General features: G+C 34.2%; 1 protein-coding gene and 1 pseudogene across 5 annotated transcripts in view; one reads left to right on the forward strand and one right to left on the reverse strand.

Annotated features, from left to right (window-relative positions):
• LOC102610661 (receptor-like protein 15) overlaps positions 1-18509 on the forward strand; it is a 43107-nt gene that overhangs the window by 1447 nt on the left and 23151 nt on the right. The window contains exons 2-7 of one of the 5 annotated variants that reach the window (XM_015534537.3): positions 21-176; positions 272-349; positions 621-692; positions 2530-2604; positions 13121-14617; positions 14744-15358. In XM_015534537.3, coding sequence (XP_015390023.2) covers positions 21-176; positions 272-349; positions 621-692; positions 2530-2604; positions 13121-14617; positions 14744-15216 — 2351 coding nt within the window. In that variant the 3' untranslated portion in view covers positions 15217-15358. Of the gene's footprint in view, positions 1-20; positions 177-271; positions 350-620; positions 693-2529; positions 2605-13120; positions 15359-18509 lie in introns of those variants that run through there. The other 4 variants (XM_006492060.4, XM_015534536.3, XM_052444256.1 and 1 more) reach the window with 4 other exon arrangements.
• LOC102611267 (glycerol kinase-like) lies at positions 15579-18199 on the reverse strand (annotated as a pseudogene).

The raw sequence follows: 18509 nt of genomic DNA on the forward strand, positions 1-18509 counted from the left end.
TACATGCCTTTACTTTGCAGCCTACAATAGCTCTGGGAATTTGAAGCAGCTGAAGATCTTAAATCTTGGTAATAATCGCCTCAACGACAGCATATTATCGTATTTGAATACACTGACTTCACTTACCACTTTGATTCTTTGTGATAATTCCATTGAAGGTTCCAGAACCAAGCAAGGTACATTTCCAGAAGATATGCTATATCATGCAATTTATAATCTTAATAAGCTAATTAATTTTCACAAAGTACATACTGTCTATCTAAAAATGCAGGATTGGCAAATTTGAGATACTTGCAAGTGTTGGATCTAAGTGGTAACCCAATAACAGGTCGCTTCATAGCAAGGCTAGGTGAGTTAGTGTGGTTTGAATTTAATTAATTGCCGAGCACTTATATTTGGACAAAAAAAATTGACAAGACACTAACAAAATGAACTATAATACCGTATTAGTGAAAAAGACGAAATAATCAATTAACACTACAATACCAAATGATTTAATAGTTTATTTTTGTCAGTTTTTAGTCTCTTTAATTAGTATTTTTCTTCATGCTACAAAGCTTCGACACAATACCCCTGAAACTATTTCTAAAGTAATATAAATTTTCTTTTTCTCAACGCAGGTTTGAGCAGCTTGAGAAACTTGAAAAGATTGGATCTAAGTAATAATTATGGATTTACTACACCAAGTCAAGGTATACCCTAAAAATTAATTTCCTATTTTTATTCATTTATTTTTGTCATATTTTTTTTCTTAATTATTTGAATTTTACATAGAATTTAGATCGTTGAGGCTTACACTACTCTATTGCCTTTTATCACATTTACATTTAACTTAAACCAAGCAATCGGTGGCATCTAGGGATGAATCTACTCACAAGGTAAAGCATGAAGTCAAATGACCAACAAGAAGCTTTTTCCCTTTAAATTTGTATTTGTTGTCATTTTTTTTTTTTTGGCATTACATGATTAGTTTTTTAAATTGTCATCACTATTTTCATTTTTTATTTTTATTAAAGAGACAAACTTTAAAAAAAAAAGTGGGATTATTTAAACCCACTAAAATACTCACAGAACCTGTTTACTAACAAAATCCACTATTATAAATTGAAATTGTACTGTACAAACCTATCTAAATATCAAATATACCCTCACTTAACAAACTTATTATTAAGAGTAATTTTACTGTATAAAATCTGTATTATAGCATGATTTTATTTTCTAATTTCTTTTTTATTACCCTTTATAGATTTTCAACTAATCTTATACCTGGAATCGGCTTCCTTTTGTCTTTTCTTATCTGTAAGGACTGATTAAAAAGTTACTTTTGTGAATCTTCATCATATCTCATTGTACATCAGCTGTTTTGAAAAATTGTACTACGATAGTTTGCTGTCCTTATACTTCTATTTTATGATCTTTAAAAGAAATAGGGAAGTAAATTATTATTTTCTTTCCTCTTTGTTTTACTTTGTATTAGTAAAATATAAATTGGAATTCACTGCAAGTAGATCAATATCATTCTTTTTGTGGCATGAATATTTTTTCTGTAATTGATGTGGTGACTAAATATGCTTTATGAATATCTAAAAACAACTAAAAACATTTGTTTGATGGTAATTTTATAATGGATACTTGGATTTGAGCCAATGTTGAGGGATTTTGGTAATAAATTTTTTTTTATTGAATTATAATTTTTTATCCACTATTGTAATTTACTTTATAGGCATTTTGGCAATAAAAAATTATACTAAAATAAATTGCAAGAGTTTATTGAGTACTTAATTCCTTAGGTTCAAGTATTTCAACCCAGCTAAAAAAGGTAACTCTTGTAGCAGTTTTACATAACTACCAGTCAAAAAATAATAAAAACTTCTTTTTTCTTATTAATTCTTTTTTTATTTATCAACAATCTCTTGGTTAATTTAGTAGGCACTTTCTCATCTTAAATCTAAGGTGGAGTATTTGAATCTCCCCAATAATTTTGTGGGAGTATTTATTTAATTTCTTATCCTAAACTTTAGTAGGCTTCAATTATATGTGGGCTTTGATTGAGTATTTATACTCTCTGTTGAATTTTGTTTATACTGTAGAAAATATTAAAAAATATAGTATGTTTCTCTTCTCCTCTCAAATCTTCATTTTCATGATTATTTAGCCCTTTAGCCTCTTTCACTAAATTTCCTTGCTGCAGTCATAGAGAAAAACAACACATACACTATAATTTTCAAATCTAAATAATTTTAAAATTCCATTTGTTTGTTTGTTTGTTAGTTAGTTGGTTCTATTTTTTTTTTTTTTTCCCCAAAAGCAAATAAGATTAGCAGAACTAGACCGCTATTCTATTCAATCGGTGCCTTAGGAGGAATTTACGATCGTTCACATTTTACTGGTGTTAAAACTTACAACAGTCGTTTGTATGTGATTGAGTTGACTCTCTTTTTTTTTCCGCCTTTTTGGGGACCTTTTCGTAATTTCTCAATTCGGATCTAATGACTTTTGTTTTCCCTTCTATTTTTTTTCTTGTGGCAGAATTAGCAAATTTGACAAACTTGGAATTTTTGGATCTAAGTGGAAATAGTATGACCGCATCCATAACAAGACTAGGTATACCTGAACTTCCTCCTATTTAAATGTTTTCAAAATAGTTGAAAATATTTTCTTAAAGTTGTCAAAGACTTGACCAAGTGGCTATTAAGCAAATTTCTTTCATTAAGGAGATAAAAGGCAAAAAATTTAATTTGGACTTTCCCAATTGCCTCCGCCTGCCTTTTAAAATTAAAAAAAATAGAAAAAGGACATCAATAACCCAAAATTTGAGGAAATGATCATATAGATTCTAAATATTTTATAAGAGACATTAAGACCTTCTTCTGACTATAGTATCCTAAGGTTTTGTTAACTCAAAAAATTGACTCAAACATTCTATAATAAATAGAAATATAATATTAAAATAAATGTAACAACATATACATTTTAAAATAATTTCAATATTTAAAAATATATTAATAATCTACAATCTTATATTATATTAAACTAAATTTTATACTAAATAGAAACATAATATCAAAATAAATATATAAAAATTTATATCTTTTTCAGTATTAAATAAAATAATTTTAATATTATTGATACAAATATATTTTATAAATTGTAAAAGCTATCCTACCCAAAGATTATTTATAGTTTTTATAATGAATACAAGTATATTATTAAAATAGATATAATAATTTACATTTTAAAAATTATTTTATATATTAAAAATATTCTAATATTATTTGCTACCAGAAAAACTAAATTATTTAAATTACATTTGTTTTCATTAAAAAAAAATTAAAGTCATTTTTCTTAGTTACTTATCTACAAAAGAAATTATAGTCACAAGGAGTTTTGGTGGCCGTATTAAAAACTTAAGGTTTACATGACTATTTTCCCAAACTTTGGGGTGTAGGTGTCCTTTTCTCTTATGTGTGTATGTGTGTGAGTGTGTGTGAATGAAAGGGGTGTGTATTTGGGACATTAATATGGAGCAATGGGCAAATGATACGTGACAATAGAGAATGAAAGAGAAGAAAAGTCAACACCTTTATGTGAAGGGAGGATATCCCAAGACAAGCTAAGGGCAATCTTTAAGCACTACTAGAAAAATGGTCTTTACTGACTTTAGAATAGTGTCAGAAATTACTTTCACTGACACTTATTAATTGTGTCAGTAATCTGGGAGTCAGAAAAATAGTGACACTTGTAAGTGGTGTCAGTGATTACTATTACCACAGTATCACGGATATTATGACACCATAGTATTAGTAGTTATTGATATTGTATTAGTGTCTATAATTACTGTTACCATGGCATCACTAGTCAATTTATTTTAAAAAATAAAAAATTGAATTGGATCATTGCCTATTGATTTATTGGTAAAATTAAAAGGCACCACAAAATAACAAAAAGAAATTGATTTATATCACAAAATCTTTCATTTCACATTTAAATATTATTAGTATATATTACAAATTCCAAAACTTCAATAACAAAAATATGAGATATCCTACTCTTATAACAAAATAATCCAAATTCAATACACAAAAATTTCTACCATCCAATCAGATGCCTACTACTTGTGGCTAAATTTAATAAATCTAGAAGTTAAATTGAGAAGGATGGCTGCCTTTCACTCTTTGAATATGAGTAGTATAATTGCGTTATCACACCAGCAGCTTCTCCATTCAATAGACTGTATGGGTTAGGATATAAGTGAAGTTGAGGAATAAACACTTCAAACACATTGATCAAATCTGCATATGAATACATCGAAAAGAAAAAAAAATTAGCTGCCAATATCCAGCCATTAGAGAAAACTATATTTGCTTCTCACATGATAAAACTATATAAGTTAAAATTGAATATGAAACTGTAAAAGTAGCAGCAGGTGTTTGAATATATATTAAATTTAAAATACTAAATATATCAGAATGATACTTTTCAGATTTTAAGTGGACATATAAGTCAACAACATATTAAAATTTGAGGCTATTCCGATATCATTAGGCTGGTGTTTGATAGGATCAAACATTAATGAACAGTTCTGTCAAAATTGCATATGAAACTATAAAAGTAGCAGCAGGTGTTTGAATATATATTAAATTTAAAATATTAAATATATCAGAATGATACTTTCCAGATTTTAAGTGGACATATAAGTCAACAACATATTAAAATTTGAGGCTATTCTGATATCATTAGGCTGGTGTTTGATAGGATCAAAGATTAATGAACAGTTCTGTCAAAATTGCATATGAAACTGTAAAAGTAGCAGCATGTGTTTGAATATATATTAAATTTAAAATACTAAATATATCAGAATGATACTTTCCAGATTTTAAGTAGACATATAAGTCAACAACATATTAAATTTGAGGCTATTCCGATATCATTAGGCTGGTGTTTGATAGGATCAAAAATTAATGAACAGTTCTGTCAAAAGAAGTTACTGCAGAGACAGCAGAGTTTGAAAAATCATTAAAAATAAATTACAAGTTCAATCAAAATAAAATTTTCCAGATTCGAAGTATGCAAATAGAAGTGTAGTTTATCCGAATTTCAGCTTATTCTAACTCTGTTAGACTATACGTTTGCAATATCAAACATGGTACATATGTAATTTCTAATAAAATTGGACAACAACCAACCATATTGAGAAATCCATTCAAAATCAAATATAAACCCAATTCATTCCAAAATTTCCAGAATTAAAATGTTCTCATTTAAACTTAGTTTAATCAAACTTTCAAATCAATTGAAAGTCATTTAGTCAAGTTCGGAAACAACCAAGTTCACAACAACAGTCTATCAATCCTCAAATTTTCAGCATAATTTTGTAAACTATTAATTAATCTTTTACCTCAAAATCAAGTGTCCAACAACTCGAATATCATCAATCCCCATATAATAATTTGAACTTCTACTGCCAAATGTGCTGATTAATCAAAAAACTGAAATCAAGATGAAGTACTGAATTGAGTAGAAGAATGATGTAAGAACCGAGAACGAAAAGGTTAGGGGTACTACCACCCAATATTCACATGGTAGCTAAGTATCAGAATTTAGCCAAATATATAATGATTATCTTGAGATCAACTAATCAATTCACGGCTCTTCCACAATGGGAAAAAATAGTACTCACCCAAAAAATCAACAATCATATGGACAATACTCACCCATAATTTTATATTTATCAAGTCTAGAGTAAGTAAGATCGTAAGCTTATGCAATTCAATAAAGTAATAAAAAAATAATTATTTATTAATGGCAAAAGGATATATTGTAGTAACTATCTTACCCATCAATAGTACCCTTTAATTTGTTCACCATTACAATCGCAACTCAAGAGGCACCGTCCGTTCTTGAAACCACAAGCATAGAGGCCAAGTTCAAGAGAACAGAAGCATCAGATGTTTTTTGAAAGCCGGTGGTGTAATGAAGGCGGCGCCACATTTTTCAGCCATTGATTTGAAGTCGACAATCTAGATTTTCCTTGCCACAAATGAGAAACCCTAAAATTAGTTGAATATAATTATATTGAATTTTAATCAAAATTAAAAGAGGAAAAGAGAAATTACCGAACGTCAATAGATCTTGACTTTCTGTTGGAACCTGCTAAAGAGTACTTTTTAGTTAAGGATCTGTACCACGTTCCCCTTTCATCTCCTTCACTTTCTTACCCTAAGGTCTTATCAACCTCTTAGAAAGGAAGATCTGGTTAGGACCCAGACGCCCACCCCCGGAATTCGAACTGGATTTCGTCAATGAGCCGCAAGGCTGGCTAATCGTACGCAGCAGGCTCGAAGACCCCTGGTTCTGGAAGGCACATGAGTCCGAACACTATGTTGAATGTGCTGACACGCCGGAGTTGGCTGCTGGCACAACAGGGTGGTGCCTTACCGCACCGCAGGCGAAGTTCAAGCTCCGGGTCGGATTTGCCAGCGGAGTAGGAGGAGAAGGCTGGTGGGTAGAAATTTGTGGTTGTTCGTTAGGGTTTCGTGACTGTTCATCTTTCTGCTCTGATATGTCGTCGTCTCAGGATGAAGCGTAGTCCACCAAAGATATCTCTCTCTGTCTCTTCATCCAATCTCATCAAAAATTAGTTGGCGTGGTAGCTCACAAAATGACACTAGAGAAGTTTTGTTTTCTCTCAATTTTAATTTTCAGAGACTTTATGAGAGAGGCGGCGTTAGAAGTTTGGAGAAGTTTAGGTTTAGGTTTAGATTGCAATGGATATATTTTATATTTTTAAGACTTTAATAATTAAACAAATAAAAATTTTTAGACTCAGCGGTTTTGCGATTGAAAGTAAAAGTTTGAAGTTTATAGATCTTGGGTTCGAGTTGAGGCGAAAACAAAAATAAAATGATAATTTTTTTGCTATTGATACCTTAGCGTCAATGATTTCTGATGTTTAATATACTGACACTATAATATCAGTGATCTATGATACTTGTTTGTTAAACACGGAAAATGCCCCAAATGCATGAAATTACTGATACTTTTTAATAAAGTGTCACAAGGCAAGTGTCAGTAAAGACTATTTTTCTAGTAGTGAAGGGAGATAATAAATTTGTCCAGTTCAAGGGGCAAAATTAGAATTCAAAAATGACCATTAGAGCTCTCACGTGTGTGGGCTGCATGCCATAAAAAAAAAAAGAATAAATATCTTTGTCCATTAGGTTGAAGGCAAGGGACCAATAAGAAAGTATCAACATTAAGAAACTTCGTGGGGTTAGCGGTGAAAGAAAGAGCCCGACATTCATTTCTTCATTCATATTCATAGCTGAGTCTACTAAAAGAGAAAGAATAATTAGCTTAGTATAGCAATAAGGAAAGAACATATCAGCACACCTCAACTGTCTTTTGCTATCCTCTGAAAAGCGGCAGGATCATATGGCTAGGAGACTACTACTTGTCTAGTTATAAAGGCAAAAAGGTGGTCGGAGGTTTCTTTACCTCTCAAGCTCATGGGTATCACCAAAGACCACAAGGCAAATTATTCAAATAGCCTTACCTGAGGGAGGTCAACTATTAAATGAACGCTACGTCTTTAAAAATATTAAAATATCCTCAAGAACACTCTTATATAAGCTCCACATGTTCAATTTTGAATGGGGCTTTCTCTCTCATTTTGCTCTATCCAATGCTTGGGGATTTTTTTTTTTTTTTACAAATATGATTTCTTAGGAGGTTGCTTCATCTTTTTCTCCCTTTATTTTTATACCTCCACCTCATCTTTCAAAAAGCTCCTCCGTTATTCTTCACTTAAAAAACTCTCTATTTTCCACAAAACCCACATCTCTCTCGTGTTTTTATCCACCACAAATAACCTTTAATAAGGTTTTGTTAATATTGTAAAGCATATCATGAAATACTTCACATACATAATGGATTAAAGATGATCACTCTCAAATGCAAGCCAAAAGACGAAACACGTAAAATATTGTGTGTTCTTTATTATTTATGCTCATGTTCTTCTTATTATGATAGTATCAATGCCCAAATCGTATTTCAAATATGAGCTTACCTGAGTTATATTATGAGCTCTACTAAGCTTCACAGATAAGCTCTATAGAACTATCTTCAAGTTCACCAAAGTTATTTCCTAAGTTCTCTTGAGCTCCTTACGTCAAAGCTCTATTGAGCTCTTTATATTATTCTTAACTTAAAACACCTCAATACACCTCCTAAATCACTTTAGTTTATTTACCAAATTATCTCAACTCACATCTCAAATCACCTCAGTTGACCTCCCAAAACACCTCAGTACACTCCCAAGTCACCTCATCTCACCTTTCAGATTACCTTAACTACACCTCCTGTATCGAACATCAGAGAAATACACATAAACCCAAACTTAGCCCAATCTCCTTCTAAAATATAAATTTTATTTGTTTTAATCAGATTTCACCTAGATCCAGCAAGAACAACCACTTAATCATTCGAATAAGGTCTTAATAAAAATATGGTTAAAACAATTGGTGCCATCTGTGGGGAACATTACAAAAAGTTTTGTAGTGGTGGCTGGTTTGTGTTGGGCTATATTTGAATAAGGAACAACAGAGGTACCATTAGATGCAAACCTCGCAAAGTGGAAGTACTTGCGAAGAGCAAGCAATCAAGTAAAATTGTACCTTTAAGATCAAGAGTATAACTTAAGTATTAAAGATATATCAGATCTTGCTTAGCTCTCTTGATTGAAGTCTGTATATTAATCTCTCTTTCTTCGATTATCACTTATAAATTGGTATTATTATTGTTGTTGTTGTTATTGTTGTTGTTGTTCATCTTATTATTATTGCTAATCCCATGGGTATAGCTTACTTTACTAAGATCTTCACTATAATAGCGTGATGCAATGGCTTATCTTCTCTAATATATTTTACATGGATAATTTACGTGGATGATTTATCTTTATCGCTACGTGGTCGTGAATGAATGATTTGCTACTTATTTTTTATGATTTCTTTATTATAATTTATTTTGACTTGCGACTCAGCATGATTAATTTCTAGAGTGTAGCTCTAGATAGCTTGAGATATTCTTCTTCTAACTAACTGATATTGATTGTCACCAAAGAGCTGTAAACATGAACAAATCATTAATATAAGAATACCTCGGTAAGATTACCTCCCAAGGGATTGAGAATTCATCTCCCTTAAGATCTATGTATATCACCACGAGTTACTACCATGATTTATCGTCATGATCAAAGAGTTAAGTATAGTTTATAATTGAAATTGTCAAAGCTGAGCACAACTCAGTATTGAAATTGCTAGAGCTGAGTATAGCTCAAGTAGAGCTGGGCATTGGATCGGATTCGGATAGATTCGATCTGATCTATTTTGACCCAAACTTATTCAAATCGAATTCAGATTTAACCAATAATCCGATCAAATATAATTTGTGTCATCCGATTGGATTTGATTCCAATTAGATCGGATCGGATTCGGATCGATCCAAACAATCCGATCGGATTACACTTACATTAAAAAATAATTAAATATAAAAGCAAAACCTGATATCTCTTCAGATATTTCCACTCATCTTCATCATCAATATTTCTTCAAATCATCAAGAATTTCAAGATCTAATATCTCTCAATAACGGCAGCAACAATGGTCGTCTCCTTCAACATCAACCCATTATCGTCAAGCCTCATCTTCTTCACCCTCTCTCTTCACCTCTTTCCCTCCCTTGTCTGCTTCTCCTTTATTCTCCTCCACATCCTCTCCATCCTTATCATTGTCGCCTCCCTCTCCATCACTATCTCTCCTCCAACAAGCACTATGCCACCGACATGGTCGCCACAATCCTCACTGGCATCTTCTACAGCTCCCTTCGTCACAGTGCTCTCCTAACGGCACTGTCACTTTCAAACTCACTTGTATTCTATTTGTTTTGATCTTTTTCTTAGAATAGGTTGTGGTTGCACTTTCTTTCTTGTTGATGTACCATGCTTTTGTTAATGAAACTAATGGTGGAGTCGTCGACGCCGGTAGGTTTCAGAAGTAAGATCTAAAAGCATCATCCAAACCAATCAAACTCACCCAAATCCGAACTTAATCTAAATCAATCCAAATCCAAATTTATCTAAAATTTTCATCTGATCTGAATCTAATCCGAACTATTTTGGATCGAATTAGATCGGATTTGATATTCGGATTAGAATCGAATGGATTTTTTTTAATCCAAATTATCTGAAATCCGATCTGATTCATCTAAATGTGATCCGAATCCAAAATTGCCCACCCCTAAGCTCAAGTATTGAAATCGCCATATATAACTAAATGCAGCTTAACTATCAGTTGCTAGAGCTAAGTATAGCTCAAATATTAAAATCGTCAAAGTTAGCAAACTGTAGCTCAACTATCAGTCGCCAAAGCAAAGTGTTGTTGAAAATTGCTAGACATATGAGGAAGCTCAACTACACACTCCAGAATAGCTAAGAAGTTCATTAGCAAACAAAAGAGCGAGTTAGCAGAGAGTTGCCATATGTTGCCCATACAACATTTTCTCTTGAGTTTCTTACGCCTCAATTCTTTCAACACAAGAAACTAAGGGGTTTTTGTTTGGAGGTATATTGGGACATTAATTTGGAGCAATGTGCAAGTGACACGTGGTAACATATAATGAAAGAGAAGAAAAGTCAACACTTTTATATGAAGAGAGGATACATCAAGACAAGCTATGGGTAATCTCTGATAGAGAAGATAACTCTAATAAATTTGTCCAGTTTAGGGGGCAAAATTAGAATTCAAAATTGACTATTAGAGCCCTCACGTGTGTAAGCTACATGCCATTAGAAAATAGATAAATATCTTTGTCCATTAGGCTACAAGCAGGGGACCAATAAAAGAATAATCAACCGAGCATAGCAATAAGGAAATGACACGTCAGCACTCCTCAATTGTCATTTACTATCCTCTAAAAAGTAGGCGTATATGGCTAAGAAGCTGCCATATGTCCAATTGTAGAGCCAAAAAAGTGGTTGGAGGTTTCTGTCTCCTAGTCTCATAGATGTCACCATCAAGAGACCACAATATAAATTATTCAAATAGCCTCACCTAAGGGAAGTCAGCCATTAAATGAACACCACGTGTTTAAAATTACCAAAATATACTGAGGAACACTCCTATATAAACTCCACATGTTCAATCTTGGAGGGGGCTCTCTCTCTTTTTGCCCTATCCAGCCCTTGGGGATTTTTTTTCCATATCTATTTTCTTGAGACACGACCTCATCTTCTTCTCCTTCATATTTATGCCTCCATGAAATATCTTGGCCACCTCATCTCTTAAAGAAGTTCCCCGATTATTCTTTTATTAGAAAACTCTTTAATCTCTACAAGACCCACATTTCCCTTATGTTATTATCCACCATAAACAACCTTTAATAAAGTTTTATTGATATTGTAAAGAAAATCATATAATACTTCACATATATAATGGATTAGAGATTATTACTTCGAGATGTAGGTCAAAATGTCAAAACACGTAAAATATTGTGTGCTCTTTATTGTTTATACTCATTTTCTTCTTATTATGATGGTTTTGACACGCATATCACATTTCGTATATGAGCTTACCTAAGTTATAGCATAAGCTCTACTGAGCTTCACAAACAAGCTCTCTAGAGCTATTTTTGGTGTTCACCAAAGCTATTCCATGAGTTCTCTTCAGCTCCCTATGTCAACTCTATAAATTAACTCTTAGAAGCTCTAATGAATCTCCATATTATTTTAAACTCAAAATATCTTAGTTCACCTCCCAAATCACCTTAGTTCAACCTCCCAAATTACCTCGTGTCACCTTCCAAATCACCAAAGTTCACCTCTCGCAAAACCTTAGCACACTTCCCAAATTAGCTCAATTCACCTCCCATATCACCTCAACTATACCTCCTATTCGAAACGTCAGAAAAATATGCCTAAACTCAGATTTAGCCCAATCTCCCCCAAAATATAAATTTTATTTATTTTAATCGGATTTAACCTGGATCTAGTGAGAATGACCACTTGATGGTTTGAATTGGATCTTAGCAAAAAAAAAAAAAATTCTCTGTGTGCGTGCTTGTGTGTGTAAGGGATAAAGGGTGAGCATGACTAGACGCTGCCTCGCTTGAATCGTGCTCTCCTTAGCTAAGGTGCGAGGAGATTCATTCGAGGATAAATTTTCGTCTTTGCGTGCAGATTATTGAGCATGTGTGGTCGGTTGGTTGACGAGAGAAAAAACCTACTCCAAGTCAATATAAGACTTGGTCAAAAGTCAACCAGCAACTTTTCTCCCATATATCCAGGCATAGAGCTAATCCACTATCAATCATGTAGTTCACCCACTAACGGTCGTGCATAATTTTGGGGCGGTGGTTTTGGCTATCTATAAAAGCCCTAGCCAGGTAAGTAAAGGGGTTTGATTTTTTGAACTCTCTCTCTCACTATATATTTTCATGACTTCTCTATTGTATCTTTTTTACCAAAATTTAATTAGAAAGCTTTTTTTACTAAAGCCAATTATAAAAAAGCCACAAGAGTTATGGCATAAATTTTTTCCAAAAGGCTCGATTACTGACTTTAGCGTGGAGGATTCATGCCGGAAAACATCCGGCGTCCCCCTAACGGTTTTTGTGAACACAGGTGAGTTTTGTAAAAAGTGCTCATGGTCGCCAGTTTCTACTCAAGGAAAGGAAGTGCGAGCAAGTGTAGTCACCCATCAAAACAAATTTAACTGATTGCGTGGACACTTGGTCTCAACAACATCGATCAGATTTTTGCATCAACATAAATACATATATTTCCAATCTAGTTGCTGCACATTATGTTATTCCTCCCATAATTTCTCATCTAATTGTTAGATATGAATGATCATGGATGAGCATATCCTAGAGTTGTTGTGCACCTCGTTAGGGAGAGAGGATTTTGGCTAGTTTAGAATCTTGAAGCATTGGGCGTAAGTCATAATTATATAAACAGTCCTCTAGAAAGCCAAAGTTATAACATTTACCAATTTGCTTGGTAATTTTTGGTCTAAACCTAATAAATCTTCGATGTTATTTAATTCTCTCTGATTCGTCTCCTCAGGTATATGTGAATTGAAGAAACTCGTTGAGTTGGATCTAAGCAAGAATAATTTATATGGCCACCTCTCTCCCTGTCTCAGCAACTTGACCCATATCAAGGTTCTTGATCTGTCCTCCAATCAGCTAACTGGGAATCTGCAATCTGTTATTGCTAACATCAAATCTCTTGAGTATTTGTCTCTTGATGACAATAACTTTGAAGGCTCATTCTCATTCAATTCACTGAAGAATCATTCAAAACTCCAAGTGTTCAAACTCTCAAACAGTTTGGTAAAAATAGAAACTGAGGAATTTCCAGGGCTCCCTGAATATCAACTGAAGGCCCTCAACTTACGGAACTGCAGCTTACATGCACTCCCAAGTTTTCTTTTACACCAGCTCGATTTACGATTCATTGACCTGTCTCACAATAAGCTCCAAGGAACCTTTCCCTCTTGGTTGCTGCAAAATAACACAAAATTAGATACGTTGTATTTGTTAAATAATTCACTGTCAGGAAATTTTCAACTCCCCAGTTCTAAGCATGATTTGCTTCGTATTGACATCTCCCACAACAAATTCAGCGGTCAGCTCCCCGGAAACATGGGTAAGATTCTTCCGGAGTTGCTGAGTTTAAATTTGTCAGAAAATGGATTTGAAGTCAGAATTCCCTCTTCAATGAGTGAGATGAAGAGACTCGAGTCGTTGGATTTGTCGAGTAATAATTTTTCAGGAGAGTTACCCAGGCAGTTTCTCTCAGGTTGCTTCTCATTGTCTTTCCTGAGCCTGTCAGATAACCATTTGCAAGGGGAAGTAGTTTTTCCGAACTCCACTAATTTGTGTTGGTTATATTTGAACAACAACCATTTCAGTGGGAAGATTCAAGATGGACTATCAAAGGCCACTTCATTACTAGAGTTAGATCTATCCAACAATATGCTCTATGGTCAAATTCCTCATTGGTTTGGGAACTTATCAGGTCTCCAATTTCTGGACATTTCTGAAAATCAGTTGAGTGGATCCGTGCCATCATCCTTCAATCTTTCTTCACTCAGGCGTCTTTACATGCACATGAATGCTTTCAACGGGTCAATTCCTGGTGCATTAAGAAGAAGCTCAAGTTTGACAGTACTCGATTTGAGGGATAATCAGTTTTCTGGAAGTATTCCTATTTGGATTAATGAGTTTTCATATCTGGGGATTCTTCTTTTGAGAGGAAATCAGCTGAAAGGCAACATTCCCAATCAGTTATGTCACTTAAGCCTACTGAATATCTTGGATCTTTCATATAACAAGTTCAATGGACCAATACCTGTATGCTTCGCAAATGTGACTCTATGGACTCTAGGACAAGCTGCTGGCTCGTTTGTTCTTTGGGAGACAACTCAACGGATTAGCACTGAATTTGAAGCTTACTACAATTCAACTCTTGAATTAAGCGCGGTGAAACATTTCTACAAAGCATCAGGTCAAAGAGGTATAGAATTTATGACCAAGAAGAGATATGAATCATACAAAGGTGACATTCTTAACTACATGACTGGACTGGATTTTTCGTGCAATGAATTAACTGGGGACATCCCGTCAGAAATTGGGAGCCTTAGCGAAATTCGTGCATTGAATCTCTCTCATAATTTCTTGTCAGGTTCTATACCACAGAGCCTTTCCAATCTAAAAATGATAGAAAGCCTTGACCTGTCGCACAACGACTTAAGCGGTCAAATTCCTCCTCAGCTGACTGAATTGAACTTTTTGTCTAACTTCAATGTGTCGTACAATCACTTGTCCGGACCAACCCCTAATGCAGGACAATTTGCGAACTTTGATGAGCAAAATTATGGAGGTAATTCCGGCCTCTGTGGTCCAAGAATTAACAAGAGCTGCACCACTGTACTGGAACCGCCAGAAACACCATCTGATGGGGCAGAAGAAGATGAATCTGCTGTTGACATGGTAGCTTTCTATTGGAGCTTTGTTGCCTCCTCTGTCACAGTGATATTGGGGTTATTCGCTATCCTTTGGGTAAACTCATATTGGCGCAGACTGTGGTTTTATTTCATTGATGCATATATTGATTTATGTTACTATTGGTTTTACAAATATGTACTCAATCGATGATCATGCTAGGCCATAATAGAAACAGTAAGCATGTGCCATTATTCTTGCGCAACTAATTTTCAAGTGCTGGGTATTCTTTTGGCTTTTCTGTAATCTGTTATCTATTTGAAAACTAATAGTCAACTTTCCTATTTTATCTTCATCTGATTTTCTCATTTCGAGTAACTTGACATGAACTTTAAGCCTTGCCCGTGCCAGCAACTTTGCAAGTTCTGTACAATAATCAGAAGCAGAGAGACCCCTCCAACCGAATTGCAGAGGAAGTATATTGCCTAACAAATAAATCAACTAGCAGAGAGCAAAGTTATGAGGAGACTAACAAAAAAAAAAAAATCTCTATATGTGTATGCATACAGAAGCAATTAGGAGAAGACAGCATTTACTATTTATAACATTATTCACCTGAAATACAATTATAATTTATGTCTGTAATTCACAAGAATCTACACAAAGAAATCAACCATGAAAGATGTAAAGACTGACAAGGAAAAGAAGAAAAGGGAAAACAAAGGATGGTGATGAAAACCACAAGGACGTCATTCAAAGAGAGATATCAGCCAAATTGAAAGTTCTTTCAACAGCTCTGCACCAGGATTCTGCCTTCTTCTTCCTGCCTTCCTCATTTAAGACCGGCTTGAAAGTGGTTGAAGTCTTAGCCCATTCTCCAGAAGCAAAAATCTCTTCTTCTTTGAAAACCCCAATTGCTAATCCATCTGCAAAGGCAGCTCCGAGAGCTGTTGTCTCTTTGTCAGCTGGTCTGATGACTGGGCTTCCCAACAAGTCCGCCTATAAATCATGATAAGAACAGTTTTATATAGCATTCCTGAGCGGAAAGATAATAAAATATCAACACTAGATTACAGAAAATGGAAAGAATCTGATATCTGAATAAAGTTCAGATTCTTCAAAATGACCATTATTTCCATGAGACCTAGTTGCTATTGCTACTTGAGTGATTGCTAATTGAGACAAACACAGTACAATAAAGAAATTGTAGAAAAAAGGAGAAATTCCAGGCCATTTTACAAATCATGATAAAATATTGGGAAACAATTGTGAAATTTTAATACAGAAACAGTGTGAAACACAAACTTTCTTTTTTTTTTCAACCTGTTGAAAACATTTGAATCTAAACATTGTTTTAGCTTCTGATTAGCAAGCAGCCAGCTAAAAATTTATTTGAAAAACATCTCTTGAGTTAAGAATGTACCAAACAATAGTGTCAAATAAACATTTCTAGAGCCCTAGAGAGACCAAACAACTGACCTGCATTCAAATATGAGAAGCACTAAAAAGGGAAATCATAAATTTTTCAAAAGAAAGCATAGTAGCTAAGTTTGCTTCAATAGCTGGAAAACTATAACAAATAAGAAAGAACCAATATCAAAAGCAGGGTACTTCAGGGGGAAAAAAAAAAAAACGAAATAGCAGAAAGATTAATGAGAAAATCGGAAATGTATTTCAATCATGCATATGAATGAAAAATGTGTAAAACTGCAATGGACCACCTAAAAAAGTGAGTAGTACAAACCTGAATCTGCATTAAGAGGTTGTTAACCGTAGCACCTCCATCCACTCGAAGCAAGAATTCCGACTTTGCATCCTTTATGACACCCTTCTCCACTGCATCCTTTTGCATTGAATCCAAGACATCCTTCACTTGGAAACACATGCTCTCAAGCACAGCTCGAGCAATGTGAGCCTTGCTTGTGAACCTAGTAATCCCAATGCAAACGCCACGAGCATCATCACGCCACCATGGAGCAAATAATCCATTGAAAGCTGGTACAAAGTAAACCCCGCCAGTTGAGTTGACTTGCGACGCCAATTCCTCGATCTAACTTGCACTGCTAATTAAGCCAAGACTGTCTCTGGGCCACTGAACTGCAGCTCCAGCGATAGCAATTGAACCCTACAGAGCATAGTTTGTCGGTGCTTTTGGACCAAGCTTAAAGGCTAAAGTGCTTAAAAGTCCATGCTTTGACTTAACTACCACTTCGCCTGTGTTCAGAAGTATAAAAGCACCAGTACCGTAGGTGCTTTTAGCCTCACCTTTTTTACAAGCTTGTCCTAACATAGCCGCATGTTGGTCTCCAAGACATCCTGAAATTGGTATTCCAGTAATTGGCCACCCTTTGCCAATTTTTCCAATAATCTCAGAATTACTGACAATTCTGGGAAGAATTTCAGCCGGTATCCCTAGTGTTTCTAGTGTAGGTTTATCCCAATCAAGAGTTTTCAGATTCATGAGCATCGTTCGTGATGCATTAGAGACATCAATGACGTGCAAACCACCGTTAACTCCACCAGTTAAATTCTATATTAGCCAGTGTCTATAGTTCCAAACAGGGCATCCCCTTTCTTAATAGCCTCTTTAACAGCATCCACATTTTCCACCATCCATAGCAGTTTCACCGCACTGAAATAAGTGCTGATAGGCAAACCAACCGCCTCCAGAAAATGGGTTTTCCCACCAGGTAATTCCTTCTCCATTTTCCTAAAAATGAGACCACTTTCAAACATCAAAGGTAGAAATTCCAAAAATCAAGAAATGGCCAGAATTGCAAAATCTGAATCATGGTCATTAGATGACACCCTAAGCCTACTCATGTATCAAAACCAATAATCAAAAGGCCCTAGATCCTCAATCGTTGAAACAATGACAATAAACGAACAAAGAAAAATAACAGGAAAAAGACAGGCCGGTCACCTGCAAACGGAACTGGTACGAGCATCCATCCAAACAATAGCATTATAGAGGGGACAACCAGTAGATTTGCTCCAAAGAACAGTTGTCTCCCTGGTCAAACCAATCGCCTTCAATCCACCGTCCACATTGTGGCCATCAGCTGTAGCCTTGTCCAAAGCCTTAGCCATACACACCCTCACACTCCCCAGTATCTCCATCGGCTCATGCTCGACCCATCTAAACAAATTTTTCAAAAAAGAGAAGTTCAGTTTAACAAACCCATCATTGGATTTAACATCATTACATTAAAAAATACATTAGTCACGCAATTCTTTACACATGCTTATAAAGCCAATTATTTACTGTTTACTGTAGTTTAAAAATTAACTTTTATAATAAGAAATTTATTATATGTTTATTAATTTTGTCAAAATTATTATTTAAAAATTATATTTAATATGTATTATGAAATATAAAAAAATATTATTTTATAGTTATAATTTTTCTTCACAACAACTGTATTTAAAATGTATAATATTTCAATCCTAAACAACGCCTAAGTTTCAAATCCATTCAATGTATTTATGTTGAGCATATTAATTTC

Source organism: Citrus sinensis, chromosome 7 (assembly GCF_022201045.2).
Source record: "Citrus sinensis cultivar Valencia sweet orange chromosome 7, DVS_A1.0, whole genome shotgun sequence".
Taxonomy (NCBI): Eukaryota; Viridiplantae; Streptophyta; class Magnoliopsida; order Sapindales; family Rutaceae; genus Citrus; species Citrus sinensis.